The 20,075-nt window shown below is 39.8% G+C and overlaps 1 protein-coding gene across 1 annotated transcript in view; it reads right to left on the reverse strand.

Annotated features, from left to right (window-relative positions):
* TRIO (trio Rho guanine nucleotide exchange factor) overlaps positions 1-20,075 on the reverse strand; it is a 404,237-nt gene that overhangs the window by 93,702 nt on the left and 290,460 nt on the right. Inside the window, 3 exon segments of the mRNA XM_038392902.2 lie at positions 5,532-5,775; positions 16,112-16,211; positions 16,917-17,059. Of these exon segments, the coding sequence (XP_038248830.1) occupies positions 5,532-5,775; positions 16,112-16,211; positions 16,917-17,059 (487 nt within the window).

Here is a 20,075-nt window from a genome sequence, read left to right on the forward strand (position 1 = left end):
GTAAGTTCCATTTCCTACTCAGCATTACAGACATTTTAATATTATAAACTATGAATATGCTTTATTTATAAAATATAATGCCAACAGCTGTGCCTCAGTGCAGAATACTCCCAAATCAATGTTTTGGTCATCTAGCATTTTCTAATATAGCCTGAATAAAATCTGACACTGGGTTGTGTTTTATTTAACGTAGACTGACCACCACGGGTGTTTAGATTGGCTGCAAGCACTAGGCTTTCCTGAAATGAAACCCTTTTAGCTCTCTAGTTACCCTAGAAGTCCAGATTTTAGATAGTTAATTGAGAATTAAACCACAACACGATTTTTTTTTTTTTACATTTGATGGTGGTGAAATCCCCTTGAGAATATATATAGTTTTTTTTTAAAATAAATACAACACAGGAATTAGCTATTTATATTAGAAGAGAAGAGGCTTGCTATGTCAAACTGCTGAAGCACATTTTAGCTTTTGGACAGCCTATAATTTTCCAACTATCATGTAAAGTAGGAAACTGTTGAGACGGTTTTTCAGTGCTTCTTGTAAAACCATGACTGCAGGAATCAAAGAGCTTTAACAATATGTCTTCATGGATTTCAGAAAAATATTCAAAAAGAAGTTGTTTCATACTTCAGTCTGTGTCGTGGTTTTGAAGAGGAAGAAAGTTACTGTGGAACTGAGGAGGATTACCACAGTAATCCTTTGTTTCTACAAAGATCCAACTGGGGGAAAAAAGAAAATGAAGCAGATTCATTTGAAGAAAATCTCAACCCAGGTAGGCTGGTTATTGAAGTAAATAAAAATACGAAACCTAATACCATAAACATCTGTTGATTCACTCAAACAACACAGAAGCTTTATTATATTATACGGGGAAAAAACTACATTAAAAGAATAGTATGGATTTAAAGTTGAGCATTAACGTGTCAGGAAATACCAGAATGAGTAACTATTCAATATCTTGTTTTATCCTTGTTCAATGTGTGGCCTGATGACTTATTCACTGCCAACTATTTAAACCTTTCTCTGAAGAAAAAATTACTAATATCAAGAGCTTTTCTATGCTGCTCATTACTACAGAATCTGTGTGCTTCACAATACTCCTGTGAGGACTGGGGCTGGTATTAGTCTCATTTTTCAGATAGGGACCTGAGGCACAGAGACAGTAAGGCTGAAGTATCCCCGAATTTTGGGTGCCCAATTTGAAATACCTAGGACTTGATTTTTCAGAGTATTCAGCACTTTAAAGCACTTCATATATTCAAATCACAGTTCCCATTGACTTCAGTTGCAACTGTGACTTGTCAACACTTCTGCAAATCAGAGCCTAGGCTCTCACATCAGGCATCCAGAAAATTAGGAACAAATAATTAGTGAGCAGCTGACCACCTGTGAAAAGTTTGGTTTAAGTGAGTTGCCCAGCATCACATGGGAACTCTGTGGCAAAGGCCAGGGATAGAATCCAATTCTCCAGGGCAGCCTCACCAAAGTTGTGGGGAGACTAGCTTCAAAGGGGGCAAGTCACAAAATCCCACAGGTAAACATAAAAACGGTGACCTTGACAAAGGGCTAGAAGTTGGGGAGAAATTAAAAATTATAACAGGGTCACACAGGAGCAACAAGAGAGTGTGTGCGCATGTGGAGGTTGGGGAGAAATCTGCTCAACATCACAAATGTCTATAGATGCAGGGAGCATGGGGTATAAAAAGGAAGAACTAGGAGTTATTTACAAGCTGAAGTATTAGTTAACTGGCATCACAGACTGTGGGGGGGAAGGTGGGGGAAAGGGAGAATAAATCTCAAGGCTATGGGTATAAAGGGATCTAGACTGTCCAAGTAGGCCTTGCAGGGATAAAAGGGAGGAAATGTTGCATGATACACGAAGAATGTGCAAACAAGTTCTGAGGTCCAGAAAGAGATGAAGGCAGACCAGCTGGAAGTCTCTGGGTAAGGATAAATGGGGAATAAAAGGAGGCACTGTTATGATAGGGGTCTACTACATACCACCCAAGCAGAACGAGGAAATGGAAGATTCATTTCTAGAACCAACAGCAGAAGTATCCAAAATAGCTGTAGCTCATGAAAGCTTAAGCTCAAATAAATTTGTTAGTCTCTAAGGTGCCACAAGTACTCCTTTTCTTTTTGCGAATACAGACTAACACGGCTGCTACTCTGAAACTTGTCAAAATACTAATGTGGGACTTACTACCCAGACATCTCTTGAAGAAGTAACTATGGCAAAATATAAAATATCCAATACGTTCTTGGAATGTACTGGGGACAATTTCTTGTTTCTGAAGGTGGAGCAAGCAATCAGAGGGTTGGTCAATTTAGACTTGATTCTGACTAACAGGGAGGAACTGATTGCCAGTCTGAAGGTGGAAGGCAACCTGGGTGAAAGTAATCATTAAATGACAGATATCATGATTTTAAGGAAAAGGCAGGAGTGAGAGCAGCAGGATAGGGACAATGCACCTCCAAAAGCAGACTTCAGCAAACTCAGAGAACTAGTAGGTAATGTCCCATGGGAAGAAAACAAAAGGGAAAAAAGGAGTTCAGGAGAACTGGCAGTTTCTCAAAGAGACACTATTAAGTCACAACAGCAAACTATCCCAACACAAAGGAAAGGCAGGAAGAATAGTAGAGGCAACATAGCTCCATCAGGAGCTCTTTAGTGACCTGAAAACCAAAAAAGGAATCCTACAAAAAGTGGAAACATGGACAAATTGCTAAGGAGGAATACAAAAGAACAGCAGAAGCAAGCAAGGTCAAAAACAGAAGGGTTAAAGTACAAAATGAGTCACACTTAGCAAGGGACATAAAAGGCAAAGTAAAGTGAAGGTCTTCTACTTAGTGGGGAAGGAGAACTATTAATGGACAACAAGACTGAAGTGTTTAATGCCTATTTTGCTCAGTCTTCACTAAAAGTATGTGACTAGACACTTAACACAATATTAATAACTAAGTGGGAGGGAGCACAAGTCAGAATAAGAAAAGAACAAGTTAAAAAGTACTGACTTAAGTTAGATGAATTCACATCAGCTGGGCCTGATGAAATGCATCCTAGAGCATGTAAGCAACTAGCTGTAGCCAATTTTGAACTGGTAGCAATCATCTTTAAGAACAGGTCAGACCCCTGAGGACGAGGGCAAATATCACACCTATTTTTAAAAAGGAGAACAAAGACGACCCTGGGAAGTAACAGACCTAACATCTGATACCTGGAAAAATAGCGTATCAATTTATAAGCACCTAGAGGATAATAGGGCTATAAGAAATAGCCAGCATAGATTTGTCAATAATGAATAATGCCAAGCCAGTGATTTTTTTCTTTTACAGGGTTCCCTGTCTAATGGATAGTGGGTAAAAGTAGATGTGATATGTCTTGACTGTAGTAAGGCTTTTGACACAGTCCCACATGACAGTCACATAAGCAAACTAGGGAAATTGCTATAAGTGGGTGAAAAACTAGTTGGAAGACTGTACTCAAAGAATAGTTATCAATGGGTTGCTGAGAGCACTATATGGTGGGTCCCACAGAAGTCTGTCCTGAGTCTGGTACTATTCAGTATTTTCATTAATGACCTGGATAATGGAATGAAGAGGACATTTATAAAATCTGCGTATGACACCTGGGAGGGGTTGCAAGCACTTTGGAGGACAGAATTATAAACCAAAATTACCTTGATAAATTGGAGAATTGGTCTGAAATCAAATCAAGATATGTTCAACGTACTACACTTAGGAAGGAAAAATCAAATGCAAAACTTATTAAACACAAATGTAGTTTTGTGTCTCTCACACAGAATCCCGCATGAGTCTGGTTATAACTGGTTCAATATTCCCCATATCACATACTGGAATTTTCCTTTTGTCCAATCCAGCCTGCCCTTTCTAATAAGAATTATTTTGCTTCAGAAGCTCCCTTTGCAAACACTGACACATTATTATGATTTCACACTCCCAGTCAAAGGAAGAAACGCCTTAGTGAAACCAAAAAATATTTATCAATTAATCATCCAAATGGCTGCTAGGCTTCCTTACCCAGACTACCACAGGACAAAAAAGCTGAAGTATCAACCTAGAGACAAAATTTTCAGCTTTCTCTGCTACATCACCCTGCACACACACAATTGCTGCTGTGCATGCTGCACACCCAAGTAAGTAACACATAAAGCTTTCCTGTTAGAGCCAACTACATTGTTGCACAAGCTGAACAAACCAGAAAGAAGAGAAGAACAAGGAGCTGGCTGGAAAATCGATGAAGTGGGAAAAATAAAAAGTGCTTTCCAACAGCATAGTATACCAATTGATTTCTCAACAGTTCTTCTGCTTATAATACAATCTGATCAATGTATAAGTTCTATAGATATTTACTGCATCTGTGATGAGGCACTTTGACTCATAACTTACATTTCGTTCTCTATTCTAAATGAAGAGGCTCAAAAGGCTTCTTTTAAATGGGCAAACCGCCTTTTCCAATAAACCTATCTGCTTCTGAGCACAGGCTTTGTGTGTCGGCCTAATTCAGGAATGAAATCAATTGCCCCCAGTCAAGAAGTCAAGAGACACAGCTATTCATTCCTAGACTGATATTACATGTAAAAGCATCCTGTGAGGACTGGAACATTAAACACCACACCCACTTATCCAGGAATACACCAAATAAAGATAATCCCTCTCTTTGCTAGAGGGTGAAATATCCCATTCACGCTGAAAAAACTTCTTTTTCCAGTGCCTCAATAAAATTAATAAAAAGCTACAGGCAGCCTCCCATATTGCCCTTGATTTCCTAAAAAGAGTATCATTCATTCGGAAAACTAGATCGCGCCCTTACATATAAAGGTTTTTTCAAACAATTATGCCCCCAAAAATTTAAACAGGACCCAATATAGCTGCGGCTGAAGTCTAATGATTAGGCTCCTTACAGGCTACTTATAAAGCTGAACAACTAGACAAAGGGAAAAGCCTAATCTTCCTAGACTCACTGTACAATTTTTAAAATGCTGAGAAAGAAAAACGTAGCATTCTACACAGCTAACTGGTATTGTGAGTGGCAAGAATTTTAACCATAGTGTTGTGGGGGTTTTTTTGTTTTTGTTTTTAAAGCAGCTGAATTTAATTTTCTGTCTCCGTGCAGGGCAAGACCCTGTTCTCCTTTTAAATTTTTTTCTTCTAAATTTCTGAGGCACAGGTTCGCACAGTGTCAAGGTTTGCTCCAGCAGAACATCCAACTCAGTTTATTTTAATAGGACATAACTTGTCTAAATGGCTTCCAAATCTCCCATTGCTTCTCCACTTCACACATAAGATGCTGAGCTGCTTCAGTCTGGGTCCTCAGAAGTCTTGGAATACAAGTTTTACCCATAGACTTCTACGTCCAGAAAGTCTTATCCAAGAATAGATAAAAATTCAAAGGCATTGAATGAAACTCTTAAAAAAAATCGTTATCTTATACAGCATTTTTTACTAAAAAAATATGAAATGCTGCAATGAGGCCAACAACTAGCACGTAAAACACATTCTCACTTACCTTTGTGATTAAAGATACCTTCCATCTCCATGCTGCTTCTAGAGTGGGCAATGCAGAGCGATCCACAGGGAACTAGCCCTTCTGCAGCAGGGGATCGATCTGTGGTTCGTACCAGACACCAGTCAGGCTTGTCATGGGGCCTCTCTAGAACCTCCACTGTCTGACCACGGCGGATTGTCAGCTCATTGCTGTTGCATGCTGTGAAGTCATGGATGACCACAGTCAACTCGCAGCCACCTGACAACTGTGGAAAGAGAGAAAACAAGGGATGGATGGGTGCTGCAGTTTTTTTTTAAACACACACCACAGCTTATTTAGGATTTCTGGGAAAATCTATTTTTGTCTTTGAAATTTACAATATGGCTATGTTTTCTGGGTTTTTTTTTTTAATGGCGCCATATTAAAATTTGTGGCACCTTAGAGACTAACAAATTTATTAGAGCATAAGCTTTCGTGAGCTACAGCTCACTTCATCGGATGCATCCGATGAAGTGAGCTGTAGCTCACGAAAGCTTATGCTCTAATAAATTTGTTAGTCTCTAAGGTGCCACAAGTACTCCTTTTCTTTTTGCAGATACAGACTAACACGGCTGCTACTCTGAAACATATTAAAATTTATTAGCTTTAAAGAAACTTTGTCAGTTTTGAAGATTTACTGCAAACCCCCATCTCTCCTTCACCTCAGATTCACTGTGCAGAATGATTCCAAGAGCTGTGAATGATATGGGTTAAGCAGCTAGGCTTGCATCTGGGTGTAGCTTTCTCTCAAGGGTATCTTGAGAAAACTGAAGACAAAAAGCAGACTCACCACTCCACACAAGACAGCAAGGGAAACTCACTCTCTTCTCCCACTGAAACCAGGCTCAGGTGGAGCCCTGAAAGTCTTAGAACAGTAATAGACACTCACAACTAAAGCCCATAAAGGTATGTTAGCCATCACAGTAGGTCTTTTGTGCATTTTTTGGTCCTGGGCTTAGTGCAGAGACAGCTAAAGCAAGAGAGGAAGGGATTTTACCTTCCCACTGCAATGAGGAGTATTTTAGGGAAGTGAAGAATTTTCTTGGCTCACTTCAGACAACCCTTCTAGTCAATAACCTCTGTGAAAGCAGGAGATGTGGGAGGGGGTTCATCAGTCAGCCCTCTCATCACCCTCCTCCTCACCCAAAGGGTCTGAGGTAGCAGTTACCCAGGACAATGTACAGGTGTGTGGTGGTTGGGGGTGGCAGGAAGCCAAAGATACCACTATTAAATATGGGGCCCTGTGACTTGTTGGAGGTGAAGAGGAATTGCAACTAGGAGCGGGAGGAAGACAAACTGGCTGAGAAAAAGAAGTTCAACACTTTTCTGCAACTGCTCACCACCTCCCTCCAGGTTCTCCAATCATCAAACAGTCTCTGAATATGTGGGTCAAAATTTTACTATGGACTTTTCACATATCTTAAGCATAGGGATCCATGCACACCAGTTCTTGAGACAACCAACTATTTTAGGATCCTTTGAGATACGGACCCAAAAATAGCTGTATTTCAAGATTTTTAACTCGCTCCTTCCTAACCCTACCCAACAACAAAAAGACGACTTCAAACTCATACAGATACGCACGTGAACCAGTGTTGGCAAAACCCAGCATGCCTCACTAGTGTTTTTCTAAGCACTTAATTAAAATTCTTTTGATCCAGATTAACTATGCTCTACTGCTTCACCTTGTTTGAGATTAACTGAAAGCAAGCAGATAAACACATTGTAGTTCCCTAGTTGCACCACAGCTTCTTTAAGTACCTTTAACTTGATTTTAATTTCTAATAGTAATACTACAGCAGCAGTATTCTATTGGACTTTTTTTTCTCCTGGTATATGAGTACCACTGTTACAACACAATCTACTAGAACAGAACAGATTAATGTTTCATCTAATCTGGTATGCAATGTCCAATAGTAGAAAACATCAGACATTTTAGACACAAAATCCCCATATTTCATGGGGGTAATTGTGCAATAGCATCAGGGAATGTTTCTTCCAGTTTATACTCAGATAAGAAAGACAACTATTCCCTTATAGTTCTTACCCTAGAAAATGTAACTGCAGAGGTTATTACACAAACATTTTATAATCTTGAAATTTGCTTACCTAATTTTGCTACAACTAAAATTTCCTTTTTATCCTGATACCAGAAAGTCATGTATACTTTAGACACAGGGCTACATACACATCTGGATTATTACTTATAAATCAGTTTTAATTAATTTTCTTGTACTGAAATGCAAGATAGAAATTTTCTTCTCCAGGATAATGCTCTGTCACCAAATAAGAATTTGGAAGTGCTTTCCAAGCAACCCATGACACCAGACAGACAGACTAATTCCATCCTTCCTTCCCAATCTCTGCCACATCCACAGGACTTAACCCCTGACAGCCAGTCTGCAGAACTTTCCCATGACCACTGCCTGCCAATCTTGTTAACTAATCCTGGTTGCGTGTGCGCGTGGAGTGATTTTTCTTGGGAAGAAAGAGAAACCTTATGTTTCTCATAATTAATGAAAGTACAGTAGCCTGCAACCCCTCCCCCACTCCCTGGTTTTGGCAAGAAATTAATCACACGGCTTCTACTTCATCTTTCAAGACAGTCCCAGCGCTCAAGTTATGAGGTGCACAGCTTCAAAACATGCTACCTTCTCACTCGTTAAAAATATCTTGCTACCCTCCCCCTCTTCCTTTGCATTATATTAGCTTTTAGTCCACCCAAAGTTATGCCAAAGGGGAAAAAGTCAAGAGCCTTCCCTTGGTTTCTGGCACTGATTTATGTTATAGCCCTCTTCAAACTAAGTCTGAAACAATTGAAAACATGTGTATGCCTGAAGAGGTCTAAGAAAAAGTCCACAGAGTCAAACTTCATAAGGTGTCAAATGCAAGGCTCCAAACTTTTTCTCATGAAAAGCACATTCTCTCTTCCCCACTACCCTAACCATAGATCAGTAACAAGTTTCACCACTTTTGGAAACCATGCATTAACCGATCTGAATACCTATAGTTTTCTGCTTTCACACAGATGTTCCTTCTTCCCCCTCCCTTAATTAAATAGAAGTTAGCTAACAACAGATTTCATTTTCCCTAAATATTTCAACTGGTGAGAGTCTTAGGACAGAAGAGTATAACAAACAGAGATAATATGGATTACCTATGTGGGAACCAACAAACAATAGTATTGGTTAGCTGTCCCTTTCATCTTAACTATTCAATAACACTCACGTCCACAACACAGCCTGTGCATTAGACTCTAAGGGTATGGCTGTACTGCTATAAAACACCTGTGGCTGGCCTGTGTTGGCTCATGGGGCTTGAACTACAGAGGTATAAAATTTCAGGGTAGACACTCGCCCAGACTCTGGGGAGCCCCCCACCCCTTGCATGGGGGCCCAGAGCTGGGACGCCAGCCCAAGTCTGAAAGTCTACATGGCAATTTTATAGTCCTGCAGGACAAGCCCCATGAGCCCGAGTCAGCTGACATAGGTCAGCTGCAGGTGTTTCATTGCAGTGAAGACATACCATCAGGTTACAGCATGCCAATGCTGACAACATGTTCTCAGCTCTGCACAATGTCTATAGGTGAACGTGAGTGCAGTCTCTTTTCCACTATGGTCAATAACAGAAGGAACTAAGTTCTACTCCCTCTACCCATCTCATCTGGAAACACTAGCCATCACCATGAAAAATATAATTTTAAGAACATAAAAATATTTTCAACTTTTAACTGTCCAACATTTGAGACAACACCCATTAATTTCCCCCACATTATTTTAACTGTTAGCCAATGTTTTTCTTTTTAAATTGTTTTTGCCCTTTATTCTCCTTAATGCAGCTTATAAATGCAGATTCATCTTTAGCACTCGAACACAGTTGGAAAAGAAGGGGTGTCTGTGATAAAGAGCACAGCTCAAGCAGCTGGTGTTGTACAGTTTTGGCAAGAATCTCTAGATTGGATGGGAGAAGAAAAGAAGACATGCCGGAAAGTGGAGACTGATTTATACTGATGAGGACATTAGGACTTTGAAAACGCCTAAATCACAGTTTAAGTTTCAGAAGGGACTGTAAATATTTTGCATAAATTCATCCTTTTCTCTCAAGAAACCCCTTATGTAAACTGCATTAGTAAGACCTGATGAAATAAATGATGAGAATAAGTTTGAAAGATGGGAGTTGCTGGAAAGACAGAGGCAAGATGAGAAATGAAAACTAGGCATGGACAAAATCACATATCTTAAGAGGAAGGAAATTCTTTTCATTAACGAACATGCCAGGGGAAATATTAACATCTTAATGTTATACACGATTCACATTTTGTGCCTATTTTTAAATTATTATTAAATGGGCCAAATACACTCCTTATGTACATCTGATGAATTCAGTGCAGTTGCATCAAGAAGGCATTTGACTTTCAATGCTGGAAACAATCACTATCCGACACAAATATGAGATGTCTATTAAAAGGAACCTTACACATGTTTTAGTTAGACCATACCATCTAACATTATGTTGCATCTTAACACTACATATATAAGATTTCATGAAAAAAGTAACTTTTTAGTGCAGAAAGCATAAAAGGTAAGCTTGAATAATGTCTAGGTGTGCAAATAAGTGGTCTTGTACAGAATGTAATTGGTTTTGGTTTAGTATCATCAGTACAAAAACAGACTATTTACAGATTGGAAGGGCAGAAATCATCTTTGTTTTCAACTAGTCTTCTCTAAAGAGAAGACATGGGGAAAGTAGGAAGTTAAAAAAATCTCATCTTTTGAAGATCAGTTGTAGGTAGTTCTCCGCTGCCAGTTCTGAGCAGGAAAAAAGGAAAGTGAATATCACTAATAGAAGCCCTTTCCCCCTTGCTTTTGCTAATTAATACACTAAGTACTTTCGGATCTCTCCTGCTGCATCAAACTTTGTTGTCTTTCAAGAACTGCACACAAATATAAAGATGCTTGTAGATTAACGCAGAGTGTAGTAGTTTCACACAGAGTGGATTGCACGGAGCAGGCTGCAAAGAGCAATTGCTTGATAAAGAAGGATGACAGAAGTCAAGATTTTTACTGAATGCCTACACACTGTAGCCAATATAACTAACTGTAATCCTAGCACTCTACATTGACTCTCTTCCCACCCCACCCCAACCCTCGCTTACCCCTTCCATTTTCCATATGATTGTTTGAAATAGCATTTAATATCACTGCCAATTCAATCACCATAAACATGAAAAGATTTGACATACCACTGCACAACATACTCTCATGCCTACAGTTAATTTCCTCTGCATTAGGACCAATTGAAGGAACTTGGGATGTTTTACATCATCTAAACTTCTAAGCCTGGTAACTGCTAAAAGATATTTTCAGGGTGCTACCAAAACTCTGTTCTAACCTTCATTTCAGCCATTAACGACTTGTCTACAATGAGAGAGTAATCAATTACTATGCCCTTATTCAACTCAAATGCGCCTCCGACCTGCTGTACAAAGGACACTTTATTGATAGGGAGATACAAATTGAAGCTACCTTGGTAATTAAGTAGTTAGCCATCTGAGAGTCCCCTTCTGGCCCTTGAAATGCACTAGTTCCTGCTCTGCAGCTCTTCAGTCAGTCATCCAGGTGTGGATCACATGTAGAGACCAACTTCTGCTCCCCCAAACAATGCCCTCTCTTCCTCTCATCTACAATCATCCCCCTTCCCCTGGCTCTATTCCTCTCACGTATGCCGTCCCCTGCCCTCAGTAATGCCCGCACTCTGGTAGCTGTCCTCAGGAATGCAGTTTTCCTCAGGAGAAGGGCAGCTAGGAGAGAGGGGACATTACTGATACTCCAGGAAGGGAAGAATGGTCAATGGTTGCTGTCTTTTTTTTCCTGTATCAACAAGCAGATCATCAGTAGAAGAGCTGTGGCGTAAGAGGCAAACTAGATACTGGGTTTTCGGGAGACATTACTGAAGGGGACCTGGCAAGGGGAAACAAAACACTCAGCTGGGGGACTGAGGAGTTTGCCAAATACAGGAACCACTAGAGGCCAGCTGGTGCAACACAGCCCTAATGTGGAGGAAATGGCACCAATTCGGGCTTGGTAGTATGGATGTACTAAATTGTTCCTACAACTATTTTTTGCTATGCTACCAACTGATTTCCCTAGTGTAAGCATGGCCTAAGATTCCATCTTAAGTACTCATTTGGGGGGAGGGGCAGAGAGAGTCTTTTATATGATTTTAAGTTATTCTCACTTGCACACACCTTTTCAAAGATCATGTTAGCAAAACAAGGCTATAGGAAAAGGAGAAATTGCTCTAAAATCCTCTGTGAGCGTTCAAGTGCACGATTATGGAAACCCAAAAAGTGGGCAGCACTGTGCCCAGAGACCTGCCTGGAAAGAGTATAGAAAGACAAGGCTTTCGGACAGATCTCAAGGTCTGGGCAATCAACTGCAGCTCACTCCATATGGGCAAATCTTCACTACAAAGTTAAGTTGACCTAAGTTATGTTGACATACAGTAATACACCGCAGTAATTGAATCAGTTTTACACGTCCACACTACGCTCGTTGTGTCGGCGGTGTGTGTCCTCACCAGGAACACTTGCACCAATGTACCTGCCAGTGTGGGGCATTGTGGGATGGTTTCTGAAAGGCAACAACAGTCGATGTAAGCAACACAGGGTCCACAATGACACTGCGTCAACTTAACTACGTCAACTGAAGTGCTACACCTCTCGTAGAGGTGGAGTTATTAAGTCGGTGGAGTGAGTGAGTTATATCAGTGGTAGCTACATTTTAGTGTAGACGCTTACAGAGTTAGGTTGACATAAGCTGCATTAAATCAACCTAACTCTGTAGTGTAGGCCAAGCCTATGTTTTCAGGAATTTGTCATGCCCCTCTCTCTCGCCCTCTTAATTTTTGACCAGCTCAAGTAGCTACCCTTCCTCAGACCCTCTTCCTAAAACATCTTTCCATGGGGGAAGGGAGGGGAAAATAGAGATGCTCTGGGCCAGCAATTTCAAAATAATACAGACAGTCCACAGAAGAAATGGAGAACAGCCAGGTATGTAAAACAAAATTTTTGGTTTAGATAAGGACTGTTCAATCCCTCTCAAACAAGTTTGGCAAGTCGCACAGAGTAGCTTAATGACCAAGACCCAGCAGAGGCAGGCTCAAATAAGCAAAATGTTTTCTGTTCAGTGCAGAAGCTTGTTATTACAAACACCAAGGTACTTTTTATAGGCAGATTAAGTTGATACAGGGTCCTAGGCCCACACTTAAATAGAAACCACAGTTCCTCTACCCAGGCTTGGGGTGATAGCAATAAAGGCCACCCACACCATAAGCTAAGCTTAACAAGAACCGAAAACCATCCCTGTTTCAGCTGGCACGGGTCAATCTCTGCTCCAGACCATCACACTGACAGATCTGAGGGAGAACTCAGCCCCCACATGACTCGACAGAGGACTTGATGAGTGGTAACAAGGGCCTGGCCCCTCCTTTCTCCAGCCCCACCAGAGTCTCTTGCTGGGGTGGGGCTTCCTCAGGCCATCAGGTTCCAGAGTTAAGCCACTAAGGTTGTTGGTTTTTTTTAACCTCAGAGTGAAGTTATGGCCAAACAGTTCCAAGTAAACACATTTGTAAAGGCTAGCTTGGACATTTCCTAATTGTTTGTAGGTTACAAAGATTTCTACTTTACCCTATGCTGCTGTCGAGCAAAAATGAAACAAATCCTTGCTTTTTGGGTGAACAGTTCATTGGAATCCATCGTGCTTACCACTAGTTTAATTGACACCGTTCATATTCAAACTGTGCGACAGCTTATTTGTTCTACTCAGAATGTGTAAAAGAAATGACTTGCATACAAATATAACTGGACAAAATGAGTGGGTTTAGTCAACTGTTGAGCAGCATGGGAGCATTTGCCATGTAGTTTTTGGTGTGATGTGATTTAAGAAGAGCACATAAATAAAATTATGGAAATATATAATGTGGAGTAGTTTCACCACCTGATTATGACTATTTTAAATTAGGTAAAATGTGTTTTACATGTTGATACTTTTAATTAATCTGTTTCTAATTTAATGAAAATAACCTAAAGTTAGTAGTTTAGTAGTCTAAACTGTCTTTAAATTTTAATCTAGCAAGAAGCAGCTTTTTGGCTGAACTCCTTTTATTAGAAGTACCTAAAGTCTCAGCTCTCTACCCTCCTTTTTACTACCTCATTGTGTAAGTGATTTAAACATTTTAAAAAAAAAGTATTTAGGCTCAGAAATTATGTGCCAAGTTTCAGCCCCAAGTGGACTGTAACTAGCGAGTTACAAACCCACTAAATGAAATATATGTATTACTTATGATTCATATTCCTCAGAGACTTCACTGGCCTCCTGCCTCATCTCCTTTCACTGTGCCTCATATTAAAATTATTTAAAAAAAAAACACTAGACTTTGGATTGCCTGATTGCAGGTCTTTTTCGTTATCCAGAGATAGTTTTGATTAACATTTATAATCTGCATTTGGTTAATCCATACACTTGAAAATCTGCACAAACAAAGGCAGCCTCTGCAATTTTTAGCAATGGTTTAATATCAGCATGCTGGAGTGAACTACCTTTTTGTTAAGATTTCTTTCTTTCTTTTTTTTTTAAACCAATTATACCAGACAACATTTTCAGTGCAAATACAAAAACTCAGTGACAACCGTCAAAGTAAATTAAAGTGCCTTATTTTTGTCATTTTTCTTTTCTTTCAATACATTATTTAAGCAAGTCATTTGCAGTTGGACTCCTAGTCATCAGTATGAATTAACGAGGTTCTACTGTGTTAACCCACCAAACCCAGATGACATGCTGTCTCTGTTTTCCCAGTGTCTCGCTGAGACAGGAACGAATATGAGCAACGGCTGACTTGAAGCACACGCTGGACAATAAAGAGGTGATGCAATCCATTCCCAGCATAACCAAACGCCCTCTTCTGTTATTTATGATGTAGTATTCCCTAGGAAATTGGGTGGCTTATCTGTAGCCTCATTTCACAGCAATACTTCATGCATCATGTGAGAATTATTAAGAGGCTTGGCTGAATGAACTTCCCTCAAGACTTAAACTTAACATGTTGATTGCCTTCCACCCTATAACATCTGTGGAGAAACTTCTTACTAACAACCCACTTAACAGGCATTATAAACTCAAATATGGGTGGAGATTGCTAAACATTATATCCTATAACTCCATGAGTTCACTTACACCAATACCTACTAAATCCTAGATTACACTGGTGCAGAAAAGCTTATTAGGTAGAAGTGCATCTAAACACAGTTAGCCATTTCTCTAACCAATATAGAGGAGGAAAGATTATGTTTGAAGACCATACCATGCATTAGTCCTCTTCCTCGGTATATATCAATAGATGAACGCAAGTATATACAGTACAATTTTGTAAATGATGTATAGGTACACACTTTTCCAGCTTTTGCTCAAATTAGAATGTGGATTTTATCCAAATGGAAGAGGAAACTATCACAAACAAAAGCTGTTGAGACATTTCCCCCTTCCTCTTCTTTCCTGACAATACATAGCAGGCTTCTGGCTAACAGTGTTAGAGCTCAGGTAGACACCAAGATCTATGAACTCTACAACCAATGACTACCACTTGCTGGCACAATTGCAGCTAGTCAAAAAGTAGATATCGCCCCCCTTCCCCAGCAGATTCAATAAATATCAGCCCTAAGCATTTTTGAGGGAGCTGAACTTACCCTTTTGCCTGCTTCCTTCTCTTCCTCATTTAGCAAAAAGTCTCAATTGCCATTAGACTTGAACTGTTGCATCAGTACAGAAACCATGTTTTGTGTGTGTGTGTGTGTGTGTGTGTGTGTGTGTGTGAGCGCGCGCACGCACGCAAGGCTGACTCTAGGAGAAAATAATTATTTAAACACTTTTTAGAACCCTCTCACCTAGCTGTCCTAGGATGTCACTGATGATTTGCACACTTCTGCCTGGCTCAGATACAGTCCACCCTATTAAAACATTTAGACTGTTGTAAACCCCTTCACGTTTTATAAAATATTTTACTGTGCTGATCTGAGCTGTTGGTAGACTGTGCCCTTTCAAAGTTGACATTCCTATTTGACACAATAGCCAGTATTGCCTAGCTGTCACAAATGGCACAAGGTATATTTTCAGAAAGATTCAGAGAGAGAGATTAGGGACAACTTTGAAGGTTAGTCGGATTTAACACATACACAAAATAAAGGTCCCCTCTTTATCTTCACCATCATGCATCCTTGGGTCAAAGTTATAAATGACTCTGGGGTGGAGAAAAGGAATTTTATAAGTTTGGATAAATGAAAGCCTTGCCTCAAGACTATGGTGTTAAGCCATGATACCCCATTGACAAGGGACTAAAATGCATATTCTTTATTGCATGTAGCCAATCTGGAGGAAGGAAGACTATCAGAAGTATGCTTCAGGGGAAACAACACACAGTTGGTGATACCTCAGTCTAAACTGTATGCCATTTGCTAAAAAAAATTAAAAAAATAAAAAATAAATGGAATATCACTTAATGTCTCTTACCTTATCACTGTCTAGTGTGTTCTGGGAAGTTCGTGATGCAATTGAAATAGTATCAGGCTGGCTGCTGCCATCTCCCTGACTGTCCAGGTCCTCTCCATCTCTGCAAACATACAATCCAATTGTCAGAATTTGGTTAGCACATCTGTTGCAGAGGGTGCCAGTTCTTATCTGCAACCCTAATGGAAGGCATCTAGATATTACAGCAGTGGGTGCCTAAGACAGAGCAGCTGAAGACCTGCCTTGCACCCCAACATTTGCTTAATTACTTTATTTTATACTGTAATATATAATGAACTGAGTTAACTATCTTTGTCCAACTTAAGCTGTAAAAAAATATAGCAGCAGTCAACCACAAGGAATCTTAGTAAGAGAACCCCCCAGGTAGCCATTTCACCAAAACTGCAGAGTGTGAAGTCTGGTTTAAACAAACAAGCAACTTCAGTAAAAAATACATACTGTAAAAATTTAATGAGTACATCTGGTCTATGCCCACCTCCTAGGCTGCTGAACTGACTTCAAAACAACACATCCTTTTAGAACAGCACCACAGAAAAATCCAAGGGAGCATTTAGAGCAGAGATTTGAACATGTACCTCACTGTGATCAACTGCAGCTTAATTTACAAGGACCACACTTGAAGATAACGCTAGCCAACAACGACTCCTATCTTGGCTTAAGTCACGGAATGTACTGAGAACACTGTGTCTTTACAGAAAATTCCATCATTGCAGTTAAAATATGGCCTTCATGATGGGGCACTTTAAAAATGATCCCCATCTTCTTAATAAGTTATTCAAATTCTAACCTCCTTCCTTTCTGTTTAGTTGTTGGAGCTGTTTTGGGGATGTGGATTGGCTCTTTCAATGCTCCTTTCAGATGAATGGTTCTTTCTTGTATCACTTCCCGGATGTGCTTGATCCAGTCTTGTTTGTTCTCTATACTGGAAGCCTTTAATATGCAAACAAACAAATGGACCATTATGGTTAAGAAGGCCTGTGTCCACTAGTAAACCACACATATACACATGGGAAAAGGCATAAGTATGGTTCCACATATTTATTTTCAAAAATATATTTAATAGAAAATTCAAGCTAGCTTGTTCCCATTTTCAAATTCCACTATTTTCGTTTCCTGACTTTACCTATACTGTTTTATTAAAATATAAATAATTTCAGCTTTGCGTATTATATGTTTGCATAATAAAGCAGCCTGGAACCCTAATCAAGGTCATGGCCCTATTGTTTTATAGCTGCTGTATGAATACATTGCAAGACGTGTGTGGTAATAGCACCTTACAAATTAGTAATGGAGTAATAAATTCTAAGTGAATTTTAACTGCATTTAAAGAGATGCTGCCATTTCATAGAAAACCAACTATTTTATTGAGATATTTAAGCTTCTGTGTTATTTTTTCTCTACTACTTTTCCCATTTCTTGATATTTGCATGAGAACAGGGTCATTGTTTAAGGGCCAGATTCTCAAGAACTCCCTCTAATTGAGCACCTGCACTTTTGTGGTGCAACAAATAGCATTTGGTATCCAGCCACTTGATTTGTGGATACAAATGCTATTTATGGCCAGAAAAAAGGTCACTTAACATCTCATTTAAGCTGTTTGCAAGTGCAATTAATTTCAGACACAAAATTATTGACAAGGTCGAGGTCCTACTAAAATTTGGTTTCAAGCATTAGCTTGCAGCTCCTGTTTCGTCTCCCATCAAAATCATAAACCTCCAATACATCATAATTGTTTATTTAATTATACAAATTACATAAAGTTTCACAATGGGACTTCATTGGGGAAAAAGCTGCAGGAACAGCTAAATTGCAAGGACAAACGTTTCATTTTTTGTTAAAGAAACAAGAACCCAAAACACCTCTCCCTCCTCAAAAATAGAAGATAGGGATATTTGTTTCCTTACAGTTTTCCATGAAGTGTAGCTCCTTTTGCAGCTACAATATCAGAATTGCTACAAAGCTCCGGCTTTGACAATTCAGAGTGACAGAGGCATCTTTGTACAGAACAAGAAAAAAAATTGGCAGGGGCTAGTAACAAATGTGTCTGAAAAATAAAATGGCAAGGATGTCAAAGTATCAGACACAGTTCTAACCAGATTATAAAAGTATTTTCCAAAGAAAACCGTAAAAAATTTAAGATGTTGCACGTAGCTGAGCCTTTAAAATCTTTATCTAAAGGAAAAAAAAAAGCAACAGGAAATAACTTAAGTGTTTGAAATATAAACACAGGAGACCAGTCTCTGACTGGGTAGTTGCTAGTTGTGCCAAAAAAGGTTCGGAAGAGAGGTGGTGGACTGAAATGTTGAGTTGTCTGCTCTAATATCAATTTAGTGCCAAGAACTTTTATGGTGCTAGACTTTCACATACATATTTTAATTAATTTCCAAATGGCAGTTGTAAAAAAATGCAAACCCTTTTTGCTGTCAGTCTACTCATTCTGGACTAGTCTGATTTCTCAGCCTCCAAACACAGTAAGAGTGAGATTTTTTGTGTGGTTTCCAGGCCAATGCCTTATGACTAAAATTAAGTGCTTGTTATAGAACATTTCATACTTGGATTTAATAATCAAGGGTTTTAATCCTCTCCACCCAGTAAAGGGATGGATTAAGAACACAGCAGTTTCTGTGATAGCCACCATATGCTCTTACCATACAAATAATCCCTCAGATACTCCACTCTAGGGTAACTGTCCTGTTGACTTAAAATAAATGTAAGCAGCAAATGTGGTAATTTTTTTTTTTAATTTGGCAACCGCTGGATCCACCAACATTTTATCTCCATCAGAAGACATGAGAGCTCCTGCCAGTCACTCCCTTCCCATCCAGCCTGCTCTGCCTGGGGCAGACTCCCCTTACTCTGAGGCACTCTTGCCTTCCTCCTTAGTAAGGCAGCTCATGGCAATTCTGAACTGGTTACAGTAACTCCTCGCTTAACGTTGTAGTTATGTTCCTGAAAAATGCTACTTTAAGTGAAACGATGTTAAGTGAAGTAAAAGTGTGTGTGTGTGAGAAATGTTTTTCGCCCGACAAAAGATGTTATATACACATATATATATACACACAGTATAAGTTTTAAACAAACAGTTTAATACCGTACACAGCAATGATAATTGTGAAGCTTGGTGGAGTCAGTGGAGGGATATGTATTAGTAGGAGCATTGCCAGAAGATCGAGGGAAGTGATGATTCCCTTCTATTCAGCACTAGTGAGGCCACACCTGGAGTATTGTGTCCAGTTTTGGTCCCCCCACTACAGCAGGGATGTGGACAAATTGGAGAGAGTCCAGCGGAGGGCAATGAAATGATTAGGGGTCTGGAGAAAATGACTTATGAGGAGAGGCTGAGGGAACTGGAGTTATTTAGTCTGCAGAAGAGAAGAATGAGGGGGGATTTGATAGCAGCCTTCAACTACCTGAATGGGGGGTTCCAAAGAGGATGGAGCTAGGCTGTTCTCAATGGTGGCAGATGACAGAACAAGGAGCAGTGGGGGAGGTCTAAGTTGAATATTAGGAAACACTATTTCAGTAGGAGGGTGGTGAAGCACTGGAATGGGTTACCAAGGGAGGTGGTGGAATCTCCATCCTTAGAGGTTTTTAAAGCCCGGCTTGACAAAGTCCTGGCTGGGATGATTTAGTTGGTGTTGGTCCTGCTTTGGGCAGGGGGTTGGACTAGATGACCTCCTGAGGTCTCTTCCAACCCTAATCTTCTATGATTCTATAATATTTTCCAGGGAATGCCTTGCTGTTAAATGATGAACTAGCACTCGGCTGAGCCCTCAAAGGTTAACACATTACCGTTAATGTAGCCTCACACTCTACAAGGCAGCACAAATGGAGGGAGGGGACAGAATAGATGCATGGCAGTGGCTGCAAACATTCTCTGCGGAAACTGAATGTGATGATAAACCCACGCTATCTGACTGGAGTGCACCACTAGGGTGCGGAGGGA

This window comes from Dermochelys coriacea, chromosome 2 (genome assembly GCF_009764565.3).
Source record: "Dermochelys coriacea isolate rDerCor1 chromosome 2, rDerCor1.pri.v4, whole genome shotgun sequence".
Lineage (NCBI taxonomy): Eukaryota > Metazoa > Chordata > Testudines > Dermochelyidae > Dermochelys > Dermochelys coriacea.